The following is an 18,371-nucleotide window of genomic DNA, read 5'->3' as shown; positions in this document are numbered from 1 at the left end:
GTTGCCTTGCACCAATAGGATTCTAGGTTTAAATATGACCAAGGACAACATCTGCATGGACTTTGCATGTTCTCTTGTGTTTCTCCTTCTTTGTCTCCTCCAGAGAAGGAAGAACAAGCTCAATTGCTAACACTGCTGCCTTTTAGAACTGGGATTCAAGGTTCAAATCTGATCAATGGCAACATGTGTATGGGGTTTTTATGTTTTCTTTGTGCTTATTCTTCTTGTTTTTTCCTCCTCTGGAGAAGAAAGAGCAACTTTGGTTCAGTTGATAGCACTGCTACCTTGCAGTGCTTGACTTCTGGTTTCAAATCTGACACAGGGAAAAAATCTATATGGAGCCTTTTAAAGTCCATGCAGATGTTATCCTTGAACAGATTTGAACCTAGAACCCCAGCAAGGCAAGGCAACAGTGCTGAACACTGAGACACATTCATTGAAGACGCACGAACACCATTGTTTAGCATGTATTATGTGAATGATAATTTTCCAGCAACGTTTACTAAAAATCAGGTCGAGCTGACACAATCCAATTCTGCAAAAAATTGGCCAGATTTTATTGCACGGCTGATCACAAGAAACAACACTAGTTCTTACAATGAAATGCCAGAAAGATTTGTCTTGTTCTGCTTGGAGAAAAAAGATGTCTTAGGAGTGATGTTATTACCATGTATAAATATATGTGTGATCCTACAAACAACTTCAAAATGATTTATTCATTCCAAGAATTGCACAAAGGACCAGGAACATTTTTATGTGAGGCGAAAAGGCAATTTATATTTCTTTTAGGAAATGGCTCTTTACAGCTAGAGTATTTATACAGTGAGGTAGTAATGGAAGGTACTAGAACAACATTCCAAAAGGCTTTGTTGATAAATGGCATTAAGGGTTGCAATGAATTTAAAGTTGATAGCCATGTGTCTTATTTTAACCTAAGAAACCATATGTGAAACTAGTAGAGTGTGGTTTCATATGTGTATTTTGTTATAGGGAACATTGCATATATATCTGTTATGAATATTTCTTATTGTATTTTTTGTTGGATATACTTAGTAGAAGAGATGATCATGATCTGTTATCTGGATCAATAGCAGTACCACCTTTATAGAGTCTTTGGCAGCTTGTAGGTTAATGTTCTAGTGACCCACTCCCCCAGTATACTAGGTATAACACCATCAGCAGAAATCAGGTACAGCACTTGCATTGTGGTCAGATTAGGTTTTTATTAATAGTATACTAAAAGTGCCATAATACTGCACCAATACTTGAAAAATGTATAAATTCAGCAGCACTTTTGGTTGTAATGTATGCCCTCCATCAGGCTAGGGCAAAAATTAGATGCTAAATTATCCATAGAGTATTTGTAGTATTAGTACATTATTTCTGTTTACAACATATGGATGCATATTGTTGTCTAGAGCATAGAATGTAAAGAATTGACCATAATATATGTCATTAAAATTAAGAAGGGGTATTCCCCTTTCAAATAAGTCACAGATTTGTTGAGCAAATGGAGTTGTTGACCAGTAAACATTGTTTATCTATGAACAATAGAATATTGAGTTAAGGATTACCAATAAGCCCAGACTTTCAGTAGAACCATTGAAAATACATTGAAAAGGTATATCATATTATAAACATTTTGCCACTGTATAATTATAGTAAGAGATGAGCTAACTGAAGCTGTAGAACCTGAATTTGGGTTGAACTTTGCTGAAAATTTGGATAGGTTAAAACCCAAACCTCATGCAGTTTGTTTCTGCTGAACCTGAAGTTCATATTAAATACTCCCTAAAACAAGTACTTAACACTTTCTAAGGGTCCTGAAATTAGGGTGGTGTCTCTTCAATGGATTTTGCTCAGTTGTTAGCAATATTGCCTTACAGTAATGGAGTTCCAGCTTCAAATGTGACCAAACACAACATTTGCATAGAAATAGAAAACTCCATGCAAATGTTGTCTTTAGTCAGATTTGAACCTAGAACTCCATCACTGCAGGACCACAGTGTTAACCACAGAACAACCATTTTTCTACCTTTGCTAGAGGAGGAAAAGAATAAGAGGAGAACATACAAACATCATGCTTCTTCTTTTTTCTTCCTCTTGCTCCTTCTTCCTTCTTCCCAATCCAGGGAAAGAGGAAAAGAGAAAAAGAAAGAGAAGAAAGTGAAGAAGAGGAATATGAGATCTTATCCTCCTTCTTTTTCTCTTTCTTCCTTTTCTCCTCCTCTGAATGAGGAACAAGCAGGAGGAGGAAGAAGGATACAGAAGCATTGTGGCTCAGTGGTTAGCTTTTATGTCTTCCTAGGTTCAAACCTGACCAAGGACAAAATATGCATGGAGTTTTAATGCTTTCTTTAGGTTTCTTGTTCTTGTTCTCCTCCTATGGAGAAAGAAGAGGGAGTATGGTAGTTTAGTGGTTAGCACTGTTGCCATGCTGGAGTCCTAGGTTCAAATCTGATCAATTACAACATCTGAATGGAATTCTCCAATTCCATGCAGATGTTTTCCCTGGTCACATTTGAACCTAGGAATCCATTGCAATTATATAGTGCCAACCACTAAGCTGAGCAACTACAATTGAAGAGCCGCCATCACCACCATTATTATTTTAGGGTCCTCAGAAAATGTCCAGTACTCTTATTTACAAAATTCAGTGAAATGGCCAAACTGAACTTTTAAAAAGTTTGTTCATCTCTAATAATAGCATTTTATTGCATTTTTAATTATTATAATGGAGTTGCACCTCATACAATGTTTATTATTGCCTAGGCAATAGGCATAATAGTTGTTTAGTACCACAATATAATACAATATTTACTTTCCCATACAGCAAGATCAACAACTCACAGGACTACTGAATCTACTACAGTTTCCACAACATCATCAGTCAGTAGTTTTGGCAGTGGGTACAGTATGGACAGTGATAGTAACAACACGCAGGGGGATAACAATCCATTTCAAGTTCCAAGAATGTAAGTAACAATCTTTTTTTTCCATTTCAAGATAAATATACCCATCCAATGTACCCATCCACATCTGCCACATGTATAAAGGTACAATTTATCACTTTCCCTTATAGTAGAGCAATACATTTCATAAACTCAACTAAAGCTCTGTTCACATCTTCATTGGATGCTATGTTGAGCCTTCATCAAAGAGTCTCCCACACTTGGCAGAAAAAAGCATGCCGCAAGCAGTGCCATTCATTCTGTCAAAGCAACAGATACCTCAGTGAAACCCATCAGGCCATATTATAAGTCAGTAGAGTCAGTTGGACACTGTTGGTATCCATCACATCATGGATCCAACACAGCTTCATGGTTTTTGTTATTTGCAGAAACCACAATGCATATGTGAACAGAGCCTTACCAAACTAAAAATATTTCATATGATAGCGTGACTGTTGATATTGCTAGTAACGTAAGAAGAATAGAGCAATCATTTTTAGAAGTAACCAAAATGAATGCACACTTATACAGGATTTAGCTAGGCTTTTTATGTGTCAGCTTTCCTTGGACAGAATTTCAGTAAGCCGTAGCCCGTTTATCTTAGGTTCTGAATGTATGTAGAGTAATTAGATTATTGAGCCCTTGTCTCTATCACTGACATATTAATATTACATTACATCAGTTGAAAATTGGGATTCCCGCATAGGGCATCATACTACATGTTGTGTCTGAGGCAATCCAGATGTAAAGGTAATTAGGTTTTACTCACCTCTCTAGAGAACAAAAGAGAAACAGATGGTTCCTAGAATAGATCTGAAATTAGCCACAAAAAGATCCATTAGAAAACACAACATTTACTGAACAGTAAAACAATACATTTAACATCCTGATAATGGTTTAGGGCTAGGCTTTTTCTATTAAATCTTCTATAATTTCATCCTGTATTATTGTCTGGTTAAACCACATTTTGGACTAAACTAATCTTGAGCAAGTTAACTTGGATTACATCTATATTCTAAACAATTCTTTAGTTTTTTCAATATTAATTTTGCAAAAGCATTTTCCCTCTAGTTATTAAGAAACTCTTAGGCTGGGTTCACACGGAACCGAAATCTCCTGAAAATCTTGACCGCGCAGAAAAATTGAGAGATTTCCGCAGGATAAGCGCAGCTTCAAAACCCGCGGCCTTTAGCCACAGATATTGGAGCGGCTTTGCCATCGGCATTTTGCTCTGGCTATCGCTCCCATAGAGAGGAGAGAGGCCGCTGCGGAAATGGAGAAAGAATTGACATGCTGTGTCTTTGATTTCCGCATGCAATTTCAGCGCGGCTTGGCCACAGTGTGTGGATGACAATTAAACATCATGCAGTCTTACTAAAAAACCAGATCGACATTGAGAGTGCCAGATGGACTGGGGCAGTTGTGCAAAGTACTGAAACTCACCCCATTGGCTAGAATGGGACTAAGCTGCAGTATCAGCAATGGTGAGCTGCTGTGCCTGTGTAAACAGTGAATGGGACTCAACCAGTCCCCATCAATCATACATTGATGACCTTTTGTCCCAGAGAACCCCTTTAATTATTTTTTTCCGTATGCAGATTGAGGCCTTAGTCACACGGGCGTTTTTTCGCGCGATTTGCGGATCGCATGACGGATGCGCATCCGCAAATCGCGTGACTGGGGCCCAAAAATCTGCTCCTAGCCGCGTTTCATTAGAAACGGGCAGGAGCTGTCCAGCGCATTACATTCAATGGAGCCGGCAATACAGCCGGCTCCATTGAAAGCAATACGCTGCGGGCGTGCGCGGATGAATTGTCAGGAAGGGCTTATATATATAAGCCCTTCCCTGCAATTCATCCAGAAATGTGTTAAAATAAAAAAATATATATACTCACCTTGTCCCGGCAGCCGGAGTTCAGCATGGCCGGCCTGCAGTGGGTGTGAAGGGGGTGTGTGTCAGACCTGCCCCTGATTGGCTCAGCGCTGAGCTAATCAGAGGCAGGTCTCACTCACACCCATTCATGAATTCATCCAGCGCTGTCCGGCAGCCCATTGCTTTCAATGGAGCCGGCTGTATTGCCGGCTCCATTGAATTCAATGGGCAAACATCGTTTGTCTTCTATATGTTCTCAATGGGGTCGGCGCTGCTGCTGTCCATTGAGTGCATATAGAGAAGAGAACAGGAATCGCAGATAGGTGCGATCTGCGATTTCTGTTCTATAATTTATCGGACGAGCGCATAAAAAGAGCTCATGTGTCCGATACTATTGCAGAGCAATGGTTTTAAAAAAATCGCCTGACGCATGCGCATGCGCAAATCGCGCGAAAAAACGCCCGTCTGACTAAGGCCTGATAAAGGGTCTGCTTGGAAGTTCTAAACCCACATAAGAGTCTTGTTGGAAAGTGCATATGCAGAAGTAGTTACCTTTCCCACTCTATAGTATTCCACAGCCTTTTAGACCACTTTCACAAAGTAATATTTCAGTCACCATTTTGCGTCACTATTAATAAGCCCAAGCCAGAAGAGGAATCTACAAATAGAAAATCTATAATGGAAAGATTTAAACTATTTCCATCCTTTAGACAGTTTTCTAGTTTTGACTTACAAATAATGTTGTGAATTACTATCATGTTAAAGTGGCCCTAAACACAAAATGATTGATTTGATTTATATATCATTGAAATATTATGATGGTAAGGTAATATACTGTATATAATATGTATATACTGTATATGCAATCTTTGCAGGTAAGGCACTTGTTAATGATTTCAATGGTAACATAGTAACATAGTATGTAAGGTCGAATGAAGACAATGTACATCTAGTTCAGCCTGTTTATCCTCCCATGTTGTTGATCCAGAGGAAGGCAAAAAACCCCAAGAGGCAGGAGCCAATTAGCCCATTTAGGGGGAAATTCCTTACTGACTCCCTAATGGCAATCATATGGTATTGCTGTGGAAAAAAAATGTTTTACAGTATGCCGTGCTTAAAGTAGTAATGACATTCAACTAAAGTTCATGTTACCAAGGGTAAGGCTAATGGAGCCTTACCCTTAGTTACATTAATTTTCCATCAAAATTGAGACTGGGGAAAAATTCCCAAAATGCAACCCAATGTATTGTTTAGAGTCAGTTGAATTAGTTTTCTAGAATATGGTAATGAGACTGTGGGGCTTAAAAAAAAGTTTGTGATGTACTCAAATGATTGATTTAGTTGAATTCTTGCAAGCTCACTGTCATTCCTAATTACTCTGCTTTAAAATGTGCATGCCACAGCATATGACTGTGCCTACCAACAACATAGACGTCACATCATTACATTACCTTGGAAGCAAATAGAATTGGAAACTAGTGGGAAGATGTTAGTGGCGTAGCTATAGAGGTCACAGTTGCAACTGTTCCCCTAAGCTAGGGGGACCCGAGGGTTTCCATCATGATTGTGGCATCCACAGCCTCAGTCACTGAGTCCCTCTGCAGCACTGACCCACCACCACAACTCGAACTCTGGCCAGTGTAACTTACGGTAGTATCATTATTACATCACTCACACTGCCGCAGCTCAATCCATGGGCTCATCCTGCACTGAGACTGGGGGAAGAGATCAGGAGAGTCAGGCAGCATTACAGTGAGTGAAGGAGTGAACATATCGCTATGATTTTAGACATTGGGCCTTGCCATTCACATCTAACTTTCTAATGTATAACAAACATGTTGCAAGCAGTACAGAGGGCATACCGGTAATTCTTCCCGAAGAAGTGCTTCAGCCTGTCTGTAAAAATGTTGAAGCACGGTGCAAAACATAAGATTGTTTGCTAAACAAGAAATGAATATCAGTTCAATTCTGTAAATTAGCCACATGAGTTTTTAATTGATGTCAAAGTGATCCTCAGGGTATATGCACATGGTGGAATTCAACATATTTTTTTCCACATAGTCTCCACCTCTAAAACCACAGCAGAAATCTTCGGCTGCAGCCACGTATTTCTGCTGCATGTTTTGCTGTGGATCTACACACGTATTTAAGCCTGTGATTGGGCAAAATCCACATGCAGAATTTTGAATTTTGTCGGAAATTCCAAATACAAATTTTGACCATTTACTGGGCTAAATCTGCGACAATATATACAGCAGAAATTTGCGGCTTAGCCATTTCTGCCATGGTTTTAAATGCAGAATCCATGAGGGAAAATCCACATTGGATTTTGCTGTGTGCTTGAACCCTGAGAGTGATACTTTGTGGAGCTACCCGTTGTATACTTATGTCCATTACATTTGTTTTGCAGAAAGAATTTTATTTATTGGTGATAAATAACCATATTTTAGTTTATAACTAGAGCCATGATTCATCTGTGGCTATAGCATAGTTCAATGACATAATGGTCTTGACATGTACTTCATAAAGAGCATCCAGGGCACCATTTGCACATTGTTGTGTTTGTACATCATGATCACTATCAATAATGACACTGTCTGCCATGAATCTCTGCCTTGGTTATTCAGTTGAATACCCGCATGCGGAATTCCCAAAAGCAAGGGGTGGGGGGAAAGTGGGGGTCCTAAGCCTGCAGCTATAACCCTGGAGGCCATGGAAGCAGAAGAAACGAAGCAATCTGTGATACATATTTTTCCAATTTAATTGCTGTTTGTATATGCTTTAACCAGAAATCTAAATTTATTGGCTGAAAAAAAGTCAGTGCTATTACCGTATATACCGGCATATAAGGCGACGGGGCGTATAAGACGACCCCCCAACTTTCACCTTATACGCCGGTATTACAGTGGAGAAAAAAAAAATCATTACTCACCTCCCCCGGCGTTCTGTCGCGCTCCGGCAGGATGTCGCTCGCTCCTCGTCCCCGGCGCAGTATTGCTTTCTGAATGCGGGGCTTGAAATCCACGCCTCCAGAAAGCTAATACACACGCCGTCAGCCAGTTACATCCATTCAATGACATCATTGAATGGCTGTGATTGGCTAAAACACACGTGGCTTCAGCCAATCACACTATTCAATGACATCATTGAATGGCTGTGATTGCTAACACACGTGCGCCTTCAGCCAATCACAGCCATTCAATGATGTCATTGAATAGTGTGATTGGCTGAAGCCACGTGTGTTTTAGCCAATCACAGCCATTCAATGCTGTCATTGAATGGCTGTAACTGGATGACGGCGTGTGTATTAGCTTTCTGGAAGCGGGGATTTCAAGCCCCGCATTCAGAAAGCAATGCTGCGCCGGGGACGAGGAGCGAGCGACATCCTGCCGGAGCGCGACAGAACGCCGGGGGAGGTGAGTAATGATTTTTTTTTTTTACACTTTTTTTTTTGTATTACCGGCGCATAAGACGACCCCCGACTTCAGAGCAGATTTTTCGGGGTTCAAAAGTCGTCTTATACGCCGGTATATACGGTAATCTATTCAATACAAATGCAGATTAAAATGACTCTTACATAAAATATGTCATATTGTATGGTGCCGATTGAACAATTGAACAATAAAAAGTCCCTGACATTAAACCAATATATTATATGGTGCCGATCCGCTGGATTGAGGAGCCGCAGCACTTAGGCAAGTACTGTGTCCCCTTACCATGCACTGGTACTGCGGTTCTCTGCAGATCAGTCTCATTCAAATGAATTAGCTTAAGCTGCAATACTAGACACAGTTGCTACCAAATTTATGATGCTGAGCATGGTAAACTACGAGGGGGATTCTGCATTTAGCAGAGAGATGCAGTTCCTTTATCCAGTGAATTATTGAGGCGCTGGGAGTCCAACCCCCACTAATCTGATATTGCTGGCTTATCATAAGAATAGACCGTCAATTTTAAAATATGGAAAAAGAATACAAAATGCGCTCCAAACATAAGGATAGGAATGTACTTACTCGGGAGAGGGGAGCAGGCACCAAGTGGAGCTCCCCCCTCAAAAGCCAAGATAACCTTTAAACAATATATAGTGCGAATCCATCGTCCACTGGAATCAAAATCAGGTCCACAAGGCTCCAAACGATGTAGAGACAAATTTATTGACCAAGATAAAACTCTCCAGAAGGAAGTTAGCAAAGATTACATACAACGCGTTTTTGGTATGTATGGTACGTCTTCAATTGGAACGCACATTTGCGTTCCACGTCTCCATTTAGGGCCTGATGGTGGTCACGTGATTACGTTCGCCGTGGGCATGCATGTGACTTCTTTCCCCCTCCCCTTTTACGTCAGCAAAATGGCGCCCGACACTGGAGGAGAATCAATGTGAATTCACTGCACGGTATGTGTATTGGGCTTTTAGTTAAACACATCGCTATGGGATTGATTTATACTTGAAAAAGGCTATCTATCGGCCGAAACGCATTGTATGTAATGTTTCTCCTCAAAATCTGGGAAAAAAGCCTTTAACTGAAGCTAATTGAACCTAATGCACATGTAATCTTCACTGAAATTTGATTCACAAATATCCACAAATCTGAGACTATATTCACTCTTCTTGTTAAAAAATAGCTAGAAATCCAGAAAACAGACCTTAAACATTTGTGGTGTGCAAAGTATAGTTTAGGCATAGATGAATGAAAACCATCAAATGCTAACGTCATTGCTTAATTACTGTTAAGGGATCAGCAATAAAATATTAATTATTGCCATTTCTGTCTCCTATTTCTATAGGCTCTCAGCCTCTCTCTTGAAAGTGGTAAAAGTCTAATATTATTAAGCGGTACACTAGTCAATTAGTATTGCACTATTTGAAATTCTACAATGCATTCACTGGTGGCTCACTTTATACAATTGGCAAATTTATTTCACATTATAAAGGGAATGGTTGATTAGTAATAGTACACTTGTTTTTAACAGTGGTAAAATGAACCAAAATGGACAAGACCAGACTGGATTGGGCTTGGCTGAAACGGAAGGTAAGATTTATGACATTTTCATATATATCTCTATTAATGCCACACTTAACAGCATTAATCCTTGATTTTTACCCATCAGTTTAGAGGGTAACCTCAATTTCTAAATTTAAAAAATTGTGTAACATTTCATTTTGCTATAGCAGTCTGTAGTCTGTAAAACGAATTGTTCATAATGTAACAGCACTTGCTGTAGTTCCATGATGGGCCTTAATGATGGGCCTATATTGCGCCTTAATGGCCAAGTTATTTTCTTCTTTTTTCGTCGTCCAACTGAAAGAGTTATAGCTTTTTTATTTTTTGATCGACATAGCCATATGAGGGCTTGATTTTTGTGGGACAACTTATATTTTCTAATGGCTTGACTTTAGGGTACATATAATGTGTTGTTACTTTTTGGGGGGAAATGCTAAAAAAAACTGAAGTTCTACCATTATGTTTTGGGTTTTGTTTTATTGGTTTTCACCTTGCGGTAAAAAACATGACTTTATTCTTAACACGATTATGGTAATACCAAGTTTATATCGTTTTTTTAATCTGTTACTAACTGTGCACACTAAAATCGCTTAAAGAACAGAATAAAATTGTTTCTCTGCATTACAAGACCCTAACATTTTTATTTTTTCATCGATAGATTTTTTTTGTGGGGGGAAAAAAATGGGACAACAACTAGCAATACTTTGATTGCTCCTGTAATATGATGTAATGCCATAGCATTACATCATACTCATCATACTGCTATTGGGCAGGCAGTCTAACAAGCCAACCCATGGGGATGGCTTGATAGGCATTCTGCCATGACAGCCCTGAGGCCTTTCAGAAGGCCATCGGCTGCCATGACACCCACACGGTTCCCTGCAATCTCATCACGGGGGATCATACAGGACCCCCGAACATCATTCGTGGAATTTAAATGCCACTGTCAATTTTGACATTTTAACAGCTAACAGCCATGTAAGAAACAACCAGCACCTGCATTGTATGGAGGGAGATCATCCCACAATCGCCCTCCATACACATCCTGCAGCATCAGGATATAAAAATACTATAAGGCCACGGTCACACAGGGCGGATTCCTAACGGAAATGTCGTGGTTGGCCGCAGGAAAAACCGCAACATTTCCGCCGGGATAACCGCCGCGGAGAAAGCTGCGGCGGCTTTGAAGCGGCCCGGCCGCTCGCTCTTCCGCTGCAGCCGGCGCTCCCATAGAGGAGAGCGCAGCCGCAGCGGAAAAAAAAAATAGACATGCTGCGTTCAGCAAATCCGCGCCGCAGCAGTGGCTTCTGCCGGCTTAGCCGCAGCGGATTTGCCGTCCTGTGTGGATGAGATTTCTGAGAAATCTCGTCCACATGGCTGGCTAATCCCAGGATTAGCGGCCGCATGCGGATTTGCTGCGGCGAAATTCTGCACAGAATTTGCGTGGCAAATCCGCCCCATGTGAACCCAGCCTAAGTCTGTCACTAAGGGGTTAAGGTGTACATGGGATTTTTTTATTTTACTCTGTATTTTCTTTAACTAAACTTTATTGAACTTTTTAAAAATGCGATCATTAAATTGCTAGCAAAGTACACGGCATTACTTTTGTAATGCAGTAAACTATTCATATGACATCAGTCCATTAGACTCTACCTGAGGCAGTGTCTTATAAGCTGACTTACATTACAGACACAGAGGCCTTTGACCGGCCTCCTGCAGTCGTGGGAACCCATCGGCATTTCATGATTGCGGCACGGGGTGCTAATGGGTGACATGAAAAGCCCCTTTCCCTGTCACCCTCTTACATCAGCTGTGATGACTCTTGATTGCTGGTTGTAAGAGCAGGAGCCCGACTTCCTGGCACAGGACACCCATCCTGGGTTAACCCTTTCCAATCCAATTTGTATCCTGGTTTTCATAGGGAGCTTATTCTTTCTGACATTATACAACGGCGCTATATGCTGGCTAAAGCCAGTACTGCATGAGGTGAGACGTTGGATAGGCTCTGACAGCAGAGAGGCTGGCAATATACAGTAAGAGAACCCCAACGGACGTCTTCCAATATTGGAGCTGTACAGCCTTAAATCATAATGTCTTCAGAGGTCAGACAGTGGATTGGAAAGGGTTAAACCTGCATTGCTGTAAAAAAGTGTATATGCAGGCTTAAGGTCCCATAGTAACTGACTTAAAAAGGTGTACAGTTGGTCACTAAGGGGTTAAAGGGGTTGTCCCGCGGCAGCAAGTGGGGTTAAGCACTTCTGTATGGCCATAATAATGCACTTTGTAATATACATCGTGCATTAATTATGAGCCATACAGAAGTTATAAAAAGTTTTATACTTACCTGCTCCGTTGCTGGCGTCCTCGTCTCCATGGTGCCGACTAATTTTCGCCCTCCGATGGCCAAATTAGCCGCGCTTGCGCAGTCCGGGTCTTCTGCAGTCTTCTATGGAGCCGCTCGTGCAGAATGCAGGCTCCGTGTAGCTCCGCCCCGTCACGTGCCGATTCCAGCCAATCAGGAGGCTGGAATCGGCAATGGACCGCACAGAAGCCCTGCGGTCCACGGAGATAGAGGATCCCGGTGGCCATCTTCAGCGGTAAGTATTGAAGTCACCGGAGCGCGGGGATTAAGGTAAGCGCTCCGGTAAGCTTTCTTTACCTCCCTGCATCGGGGTTGTCTCGCGCCGACCGGGGGGGGGGTTGAAAAAAAAAAAAACCCGTTTCGGCGCGGGACAACCCCTTTAAGGCACAGTACAATGTCTAGCTCTTAGGGAATTTACCTGATGATATAAGAAGTATTGACTACTTGTAGACTTAATAGACTTTGAGCTGACTATTAATAATTGCACAAGTTAGACTTTGATGGTCATTATTATTTCAGAAAACTTTGCAGACATCAAAATAAAAGGTGAAAATAAGAATTTTTTTAATATATCTTATCAGAGAAAAATGCTTCCTTTACTTATCAGGTTCTTTTACTTTTTCCGCTTTCTAAAATGTTCTCTCACACTGTAAAAGTGCTAAAATCTGTCTTCCTAGACTATATGTATTAACAGCTCACTGACTAATCAGATTATATACTGCTATAGATGTCTGTCATGAGAGAGGAGGGAGCAGGAGAAGTATGAATCAGAGAGTGTAGAGAGGCACATACAGACATGCTGCTGCAACTAATGTTTCTGTGCCTCACGGCTATTGGAATCATATTTACACTGCCCAGTACTTCTCTGTATCTTGTGTTCTGCTGCTTCTCTGTATATGATAGATAATGATTAAGGAGCGAAATCTGTTTGACTTTCTGTGTGTAGTATATGGGAGACATGTCAGCAGCCAGTCTCCAGGCTGCAGCTTAGGGAAGAAGGAGAATAAGAGACAGAGCCTGCTGATAGAAAAACATAAAATATTGGCCAAAAAGAGTGTTTTTCTTCATGTAAACATATGACAACTTATTCTGAAAAGTCATCTGAAGCGACAGGTATGCTTTAATCATACATTCTCTGTGGCAGAGGATTGTGATGCTCTGCCATTGCTTTCAATGGGGCCGCGGCTGCTACCAGCAGACCCATAGAAAGCAATAGGATGCCGGCACCCCCGCAGTGATTTTCAGGGAAGGACTTTAAATATAAACCCTTCCCTGAAAACCATCCCTAGCATGTGTGAAAACTAAAAAACTAAATACTCACCTCTCCGCCACTGTCAGGGCTCAGTCGCGTCTAGCCGCTTGGGTCCCTGCACTGTAATGAAGTTCTTTCAGCAGGCGGGGATTTAAAATCCCCACCTGCTGAAAAGGCTGTGTCTGATTGGCTGAGTGCTCAGCCAATCACAGGTAGCGCTCAGCCATTCATTGAATTCAGTAGAGGGGAATAATTTCTTCACATAAACTTGACCCTATGCTTCTCTTAATATATGTCAGAATTGCATTTACTGTTTTGATCTATTATTATACACAAGTCTTTTTCACATGTGCTACCGCTTAGCCCACTTCCTCCCATTCTGTATGTGCTTTTAGAATTTTTCTTGCCCCGATGTAGGACTGTGCATTTCTCACTGTTAAATACCATTCTGTCAGTTGTAGCCTATGCTTTAAGCTTGTCTGAATCCTCTCTTTTCTCTAGTCTTAGCTATCCCTTCTAGCTTTGTGTTTTTGGCAAATTTCATTAGTTTTACCTCAATTTCCTCCTCGAGATCATTTATAAAAATGCTGACCAACAGTGGGCACAGGAGAGAGCCTTGTTGTACGCCACTTGAGACATTACTTGAATTGGATGTTCAACCATCTTTAAGTTTGATCACTAAGCCAGTTGTGAAATCACTTGTTATGTCTGTTGTGTCTAGTTCCTCTGTAAACTAGAGACCTGAACACAATGAACACCAAAAGCAAGTGACTGCGAACAAGACTCACAGGCAGACATAACATAACAACTGACAAATGCCAAAAACACTCACTTAACATACCTGAAAGCACAGATGGAATACATTAGGTACAAGGTATTAATTCATGTTTTGGCCAAAACACTTAAGCCTGTGAGCCCGCAACAAGGGTCCTCATTGTCTCGCGGGTCCCTACTCTAACAACACAACTAACCACAGGAAACATGCTTGCATGCGGGGCGATTGTCCCGATAGGGACTGCTGCATGCTGGAACTTAGGGACCTATCTCACACTTTATGGTACATGCTCCAAACAGCACAAGACACAGTTCACACCACACCAACAGGTGGAACTAGATGGACATTGTCTTCATTTGGCCTTACATACTATGTAAGGATTGTATACCACACAGAGATTGTATACCAGGGATTGTATACCACACAGAACACCATTTACACTGGACAGGACTGTTCACCTCCCATGTCCAGCCATCCGCATGAACACTCAGAACATGTCGCTGTACACACCAATTCACATAGAACAGGACTGTTCACCTCCCATGTCCGACTACCTGCAGAGACACTCAGAATATGTTGATGTATACACCTACACAACAACATCCTTTAATTGCACACCAGGATAGTGGGAAACCAGCATCCTCTAGCCACAGGGGCTGGTTTATATGTGCAGCAGACCAATGGGGATTGGCTGGCTGGAGAACACCATACACAGCCAGCTTATTTATCCCACACCTGTGGAAGTGTGCTCCTGAAACTCATAGAACTACAGTTCCCAGCAGCACAATATGACACCACTTGACAGTTGCCTCGCCAATCTCAGATTTGATCATTTTTTCCAACAAGGATGATAGGAGATACTTTGTTAAATGCTGTGCTAAAGTCAAGAGATACTATATCTACACATTCCACTTATCAACCCAGTCAGTGATTCTGTCATAGAAGCAAATTAAATTAGTCTAGCATGACTTGTTTATTAAAAACCCATGCTGGCTTTGGTTAATTACTGCATTCTCATCCTTTTTATAGAGCCATGGGGGAAGCACTTTTATGGCTTCTGGTGGCAAGACCTAATATCTAATCTAACCACAACTGTAATCATTTACATATCTGTCTGAAATATAACTGCATGCTGTGTTCTGCAGCAATCTGACATTTCTATTTGGAAGAATTATTATTATTTTTGTTAATGAGTGTATGTGAGTAACCTAAATCACAGAAGATCCCTTAAAAATGATAATATTTTATTTTAATATTTTAAAAAACATACACACATTGGGCTCGATCATCAACTGATGAAAGGACAAGGACAAGACAATGGATAAAACACACGTGCTCATACAGATCAGAGTGTGACCGTACACGAGAAGTTTCAGATCGCAACTGAGCTCATGCAAATGTGATGTGACTGCGTGAATCTCAGATTGCAAATGACTTCCCGAGGGGTCGATATTTTAATTGTTTCACATATATAGCTGGGGTGACTAAGGTGTGGTTATTTTGAGATCACGTCTCTCCACCATATATAGCTGAGGTGACTGAGATGTGGTTATTATGAGATCACGTCTCACCACCCTATTTCATCCCGGTCTACTTGTTGATTTTATTGAGCACTTTTATTTATATTTAGATTGGTTCAACTTGATGGAATAGTCAATTAATCAATGACTAGATCAATTCCGGATTCAAGGTATAGGGTTCGATGCATTTCTGTCGGACCTTCGACTTTTCAAGAACCGTATGGTCAGTGAGCTAAAATATGTTGATATGTCTGTCTATATATCAATTCAGCAGACATATGTTAAGTGGTATCAATGAAAATTTGTCTAAGAAGTTGATGTTAAAGTGAACCAAGGCGTTTATTAGTATCCCCTAATCTTCTATGAATAGAAGATTGAAAATCTCAGGGTTGTTGTTCGATACTCGATAATAATTGTATCTCCCTCTCTTGGTAAGTAGCAGTCAAATTGTTTGACCCTGCCCTGATGGTGGGCAGGAGGCTACACAATTTTCTCTCTCCAACTCTTAGCCTAATAGGAAAACGCTCTCTATTCAGCATCTATACTTTAAACCTGGGCATCTAGGCAAGACTATTTATACAAACTGAGACCTAGACTAAGGGGTATTATCCTCTGTCTTATGCTGAACATTGTAAGCTTTAGGCTTCAGTATTAGGGAAATTAGGGCAATTAAGCTAACTTTGCCTTAAAGCAGCGATTTCAACAAATCGCTTGACCAATCTCTGATTATCAGGAGACGGGTCAAACAATTTGACTGCTACTTACCAAGAGAGGGAGATACAATTATTATCGAGTATCAAACAACAACCCTGAGATTTTCAATCTTCTATTCATAGAAGATCAGGGCATACTAATAAACGCCTCGGTTCACTTTAACATCAACTTCTTAGACAAATTTTCATTGATACCACTTAACATATGTCTGCTGAATTGATATATAGACAGACATATCAACATATTTTAGCTCACTGACCATACGGTTCTTGAAAAGTCGAAGGTCCGACAGAAATGCATCGAACCCTATACCTTGAATCCGGAATTGATCTAGTCGTTGATTAATTGACTATTCCATCAAGTTGAACCAATATAAATATAAATAAAAGTGCTCAATAAAATCAACAAGTAGACCGGGATGAAATAGGGTGGTGAGCCGTGATCTCATAATAACCACATCTCAGTCACCTCAGCTATATATGGTGGAGAGACGTGATCTCAAAATAACCACACCTTAGTCACCCCAACTATATATGTGAAACAATTAAAATATCGACCCCTCGGGAAGTCATTTGCAATCTGAGATTCACGCAGTCACATCACATTTGCATGAGCTCAGTTGCGATCTGAAACTTCTCGTGTACGGTCACACTCTGATCTATATGAGCACGTGTGTTTTATCCGTTGTCTTGTCCTTGTCCTTTCATCAGTTGATGATCGAGCCCAATGTGTGTATGTTTTTTAAAATATTAAAATAAAATATTATCATTTTTAAGGGATCTTCTGTGATTTGGGCTTTTACACTAATTAGTTCCCTCTGCCTCTGTGATTCTTATGTGAGTAACCTAAAAAAAAACTTGTTAAATCTTAATGTCTTCTAAAAGGAATTTTACTCTTGCTATGAGGCTTGATCTTAGAATATTCTATTCAGTTGTGTTTCCTGTCTGTTGACATGGAAACACAGACGAATGACAACAGAAAAAGGCCACATAGTCCATCTAGTTTGCTCTTATATTATTTCCTTTTTATTTGTCTCTCAGTATAGATATATACTTATTCTACACATGCTTAATTTCACTCAAAGTTGATTTCTCAATTACATCTGCTGGAAGCTTGTACCAAGCATCTACTATGGCATGGCTTGATTGGCAAATTGCAATTGCGGCCCTGGGGCATTTCAGAAGGCCCCTAGCTGCCATGGCAACCCCATGGCAACCCGCAATCTCATCCCTGGGTGCAGTACAGGACCCCCGAATATTGATTGGGGCATTTAAATATCACTGTAAGAATTAATAGCAGCATTTAAAGGCTTAACTAATCTGATCTGTGGCGCTGCTTATTATTGGACCTGTTGCGAACTCGACCCATGATCCCCTCTATTCAAACCCCTAACCTCCGGGACGGAAATATACATCCTATAGTGTTAAGGGGTTAAAAACACTTTCATCCTTAACCTGATTTAAACCTGTAACATGTTTAAAGGTTCTGATCAGGCTACATATAGGTTAAGTCTTTCCTGATAAGTTTTTTACTGTACATCCTTCACCACTTTTGTAGTTTGTCTTTGTGCACTTATTTTTTGCATTAAACTGTGTTTTATTAAGATTTTGACATACTGTACTATAATAAAACATATGTTAATAAAGTAATAAAATATTACAAAAAAAAGAAAAATTTGGTAGTAAAGTCATAGAAATGTTTGGTGCAACCAAATTATAGCAAAACTACAAAAATTAAACAGTAGCATTTGAGAATTTTGTATGAAAAAAAATTATCACAAATATGAGATAAAGGGAAGACAAGACAAAGAAGGGAGGAGAACTATAGGCATTTATAGTTGACATATAATCCAAAAAGTGTCCTATGGATTTTATATATTAAAGAACTGACCTACTCCATCCAAATTTAATGCTCTATA

General features: G+C 40.3%; 1 protein-coding gene across 1 annotated transcript in view; it reads left to right on the top strand.

Moving 5' to 3' along the window:
• PCLO (piccolo presynaptic cytomatrix protein) overlaps nucleotides 1–18,371 on the top strand; it is a 163,851-nt gene that overhangs the window by 114,813 nt on the left and 30,667 nt on the right. The window contains exons 18-19 of the mRNA XM_066589315.1: nucleotides 2,834–2,975; nucleotides 9,799–9,857. Coding sequence (XP_066445412.1) covers nucleotides 2,834–2,975; nucleotides 9,799–9,857 — 201 coding nt within the window. The remainder of the gene's footprint in view (nucleotides 1–2,833; nucleotides 2,976–9,798; nucleotides 9,858–18,371) is intronic.

Source organism: Eleutherodactylus coqui, chromosome 2 (assembly GCF_035609145.1).
Source record: "Eleutherodactylus coqui strain aEleCoq1 chromosome 2, aEleCoq1.hap1, whole genome shotgun sequence".
NCBI classification, from domain to species: domain Eukaryota; kingdom Metazoa; phylum Chordata; class Amphibia; order Anura; family Eleutherodactylidae; genus Eleutherodactylus; species Eleutherodactylus coqui.
Note: the sequence above shows the minus strand (reverse complement) of the source record. Positions and strands in the feature narration are given on the sequence as shown.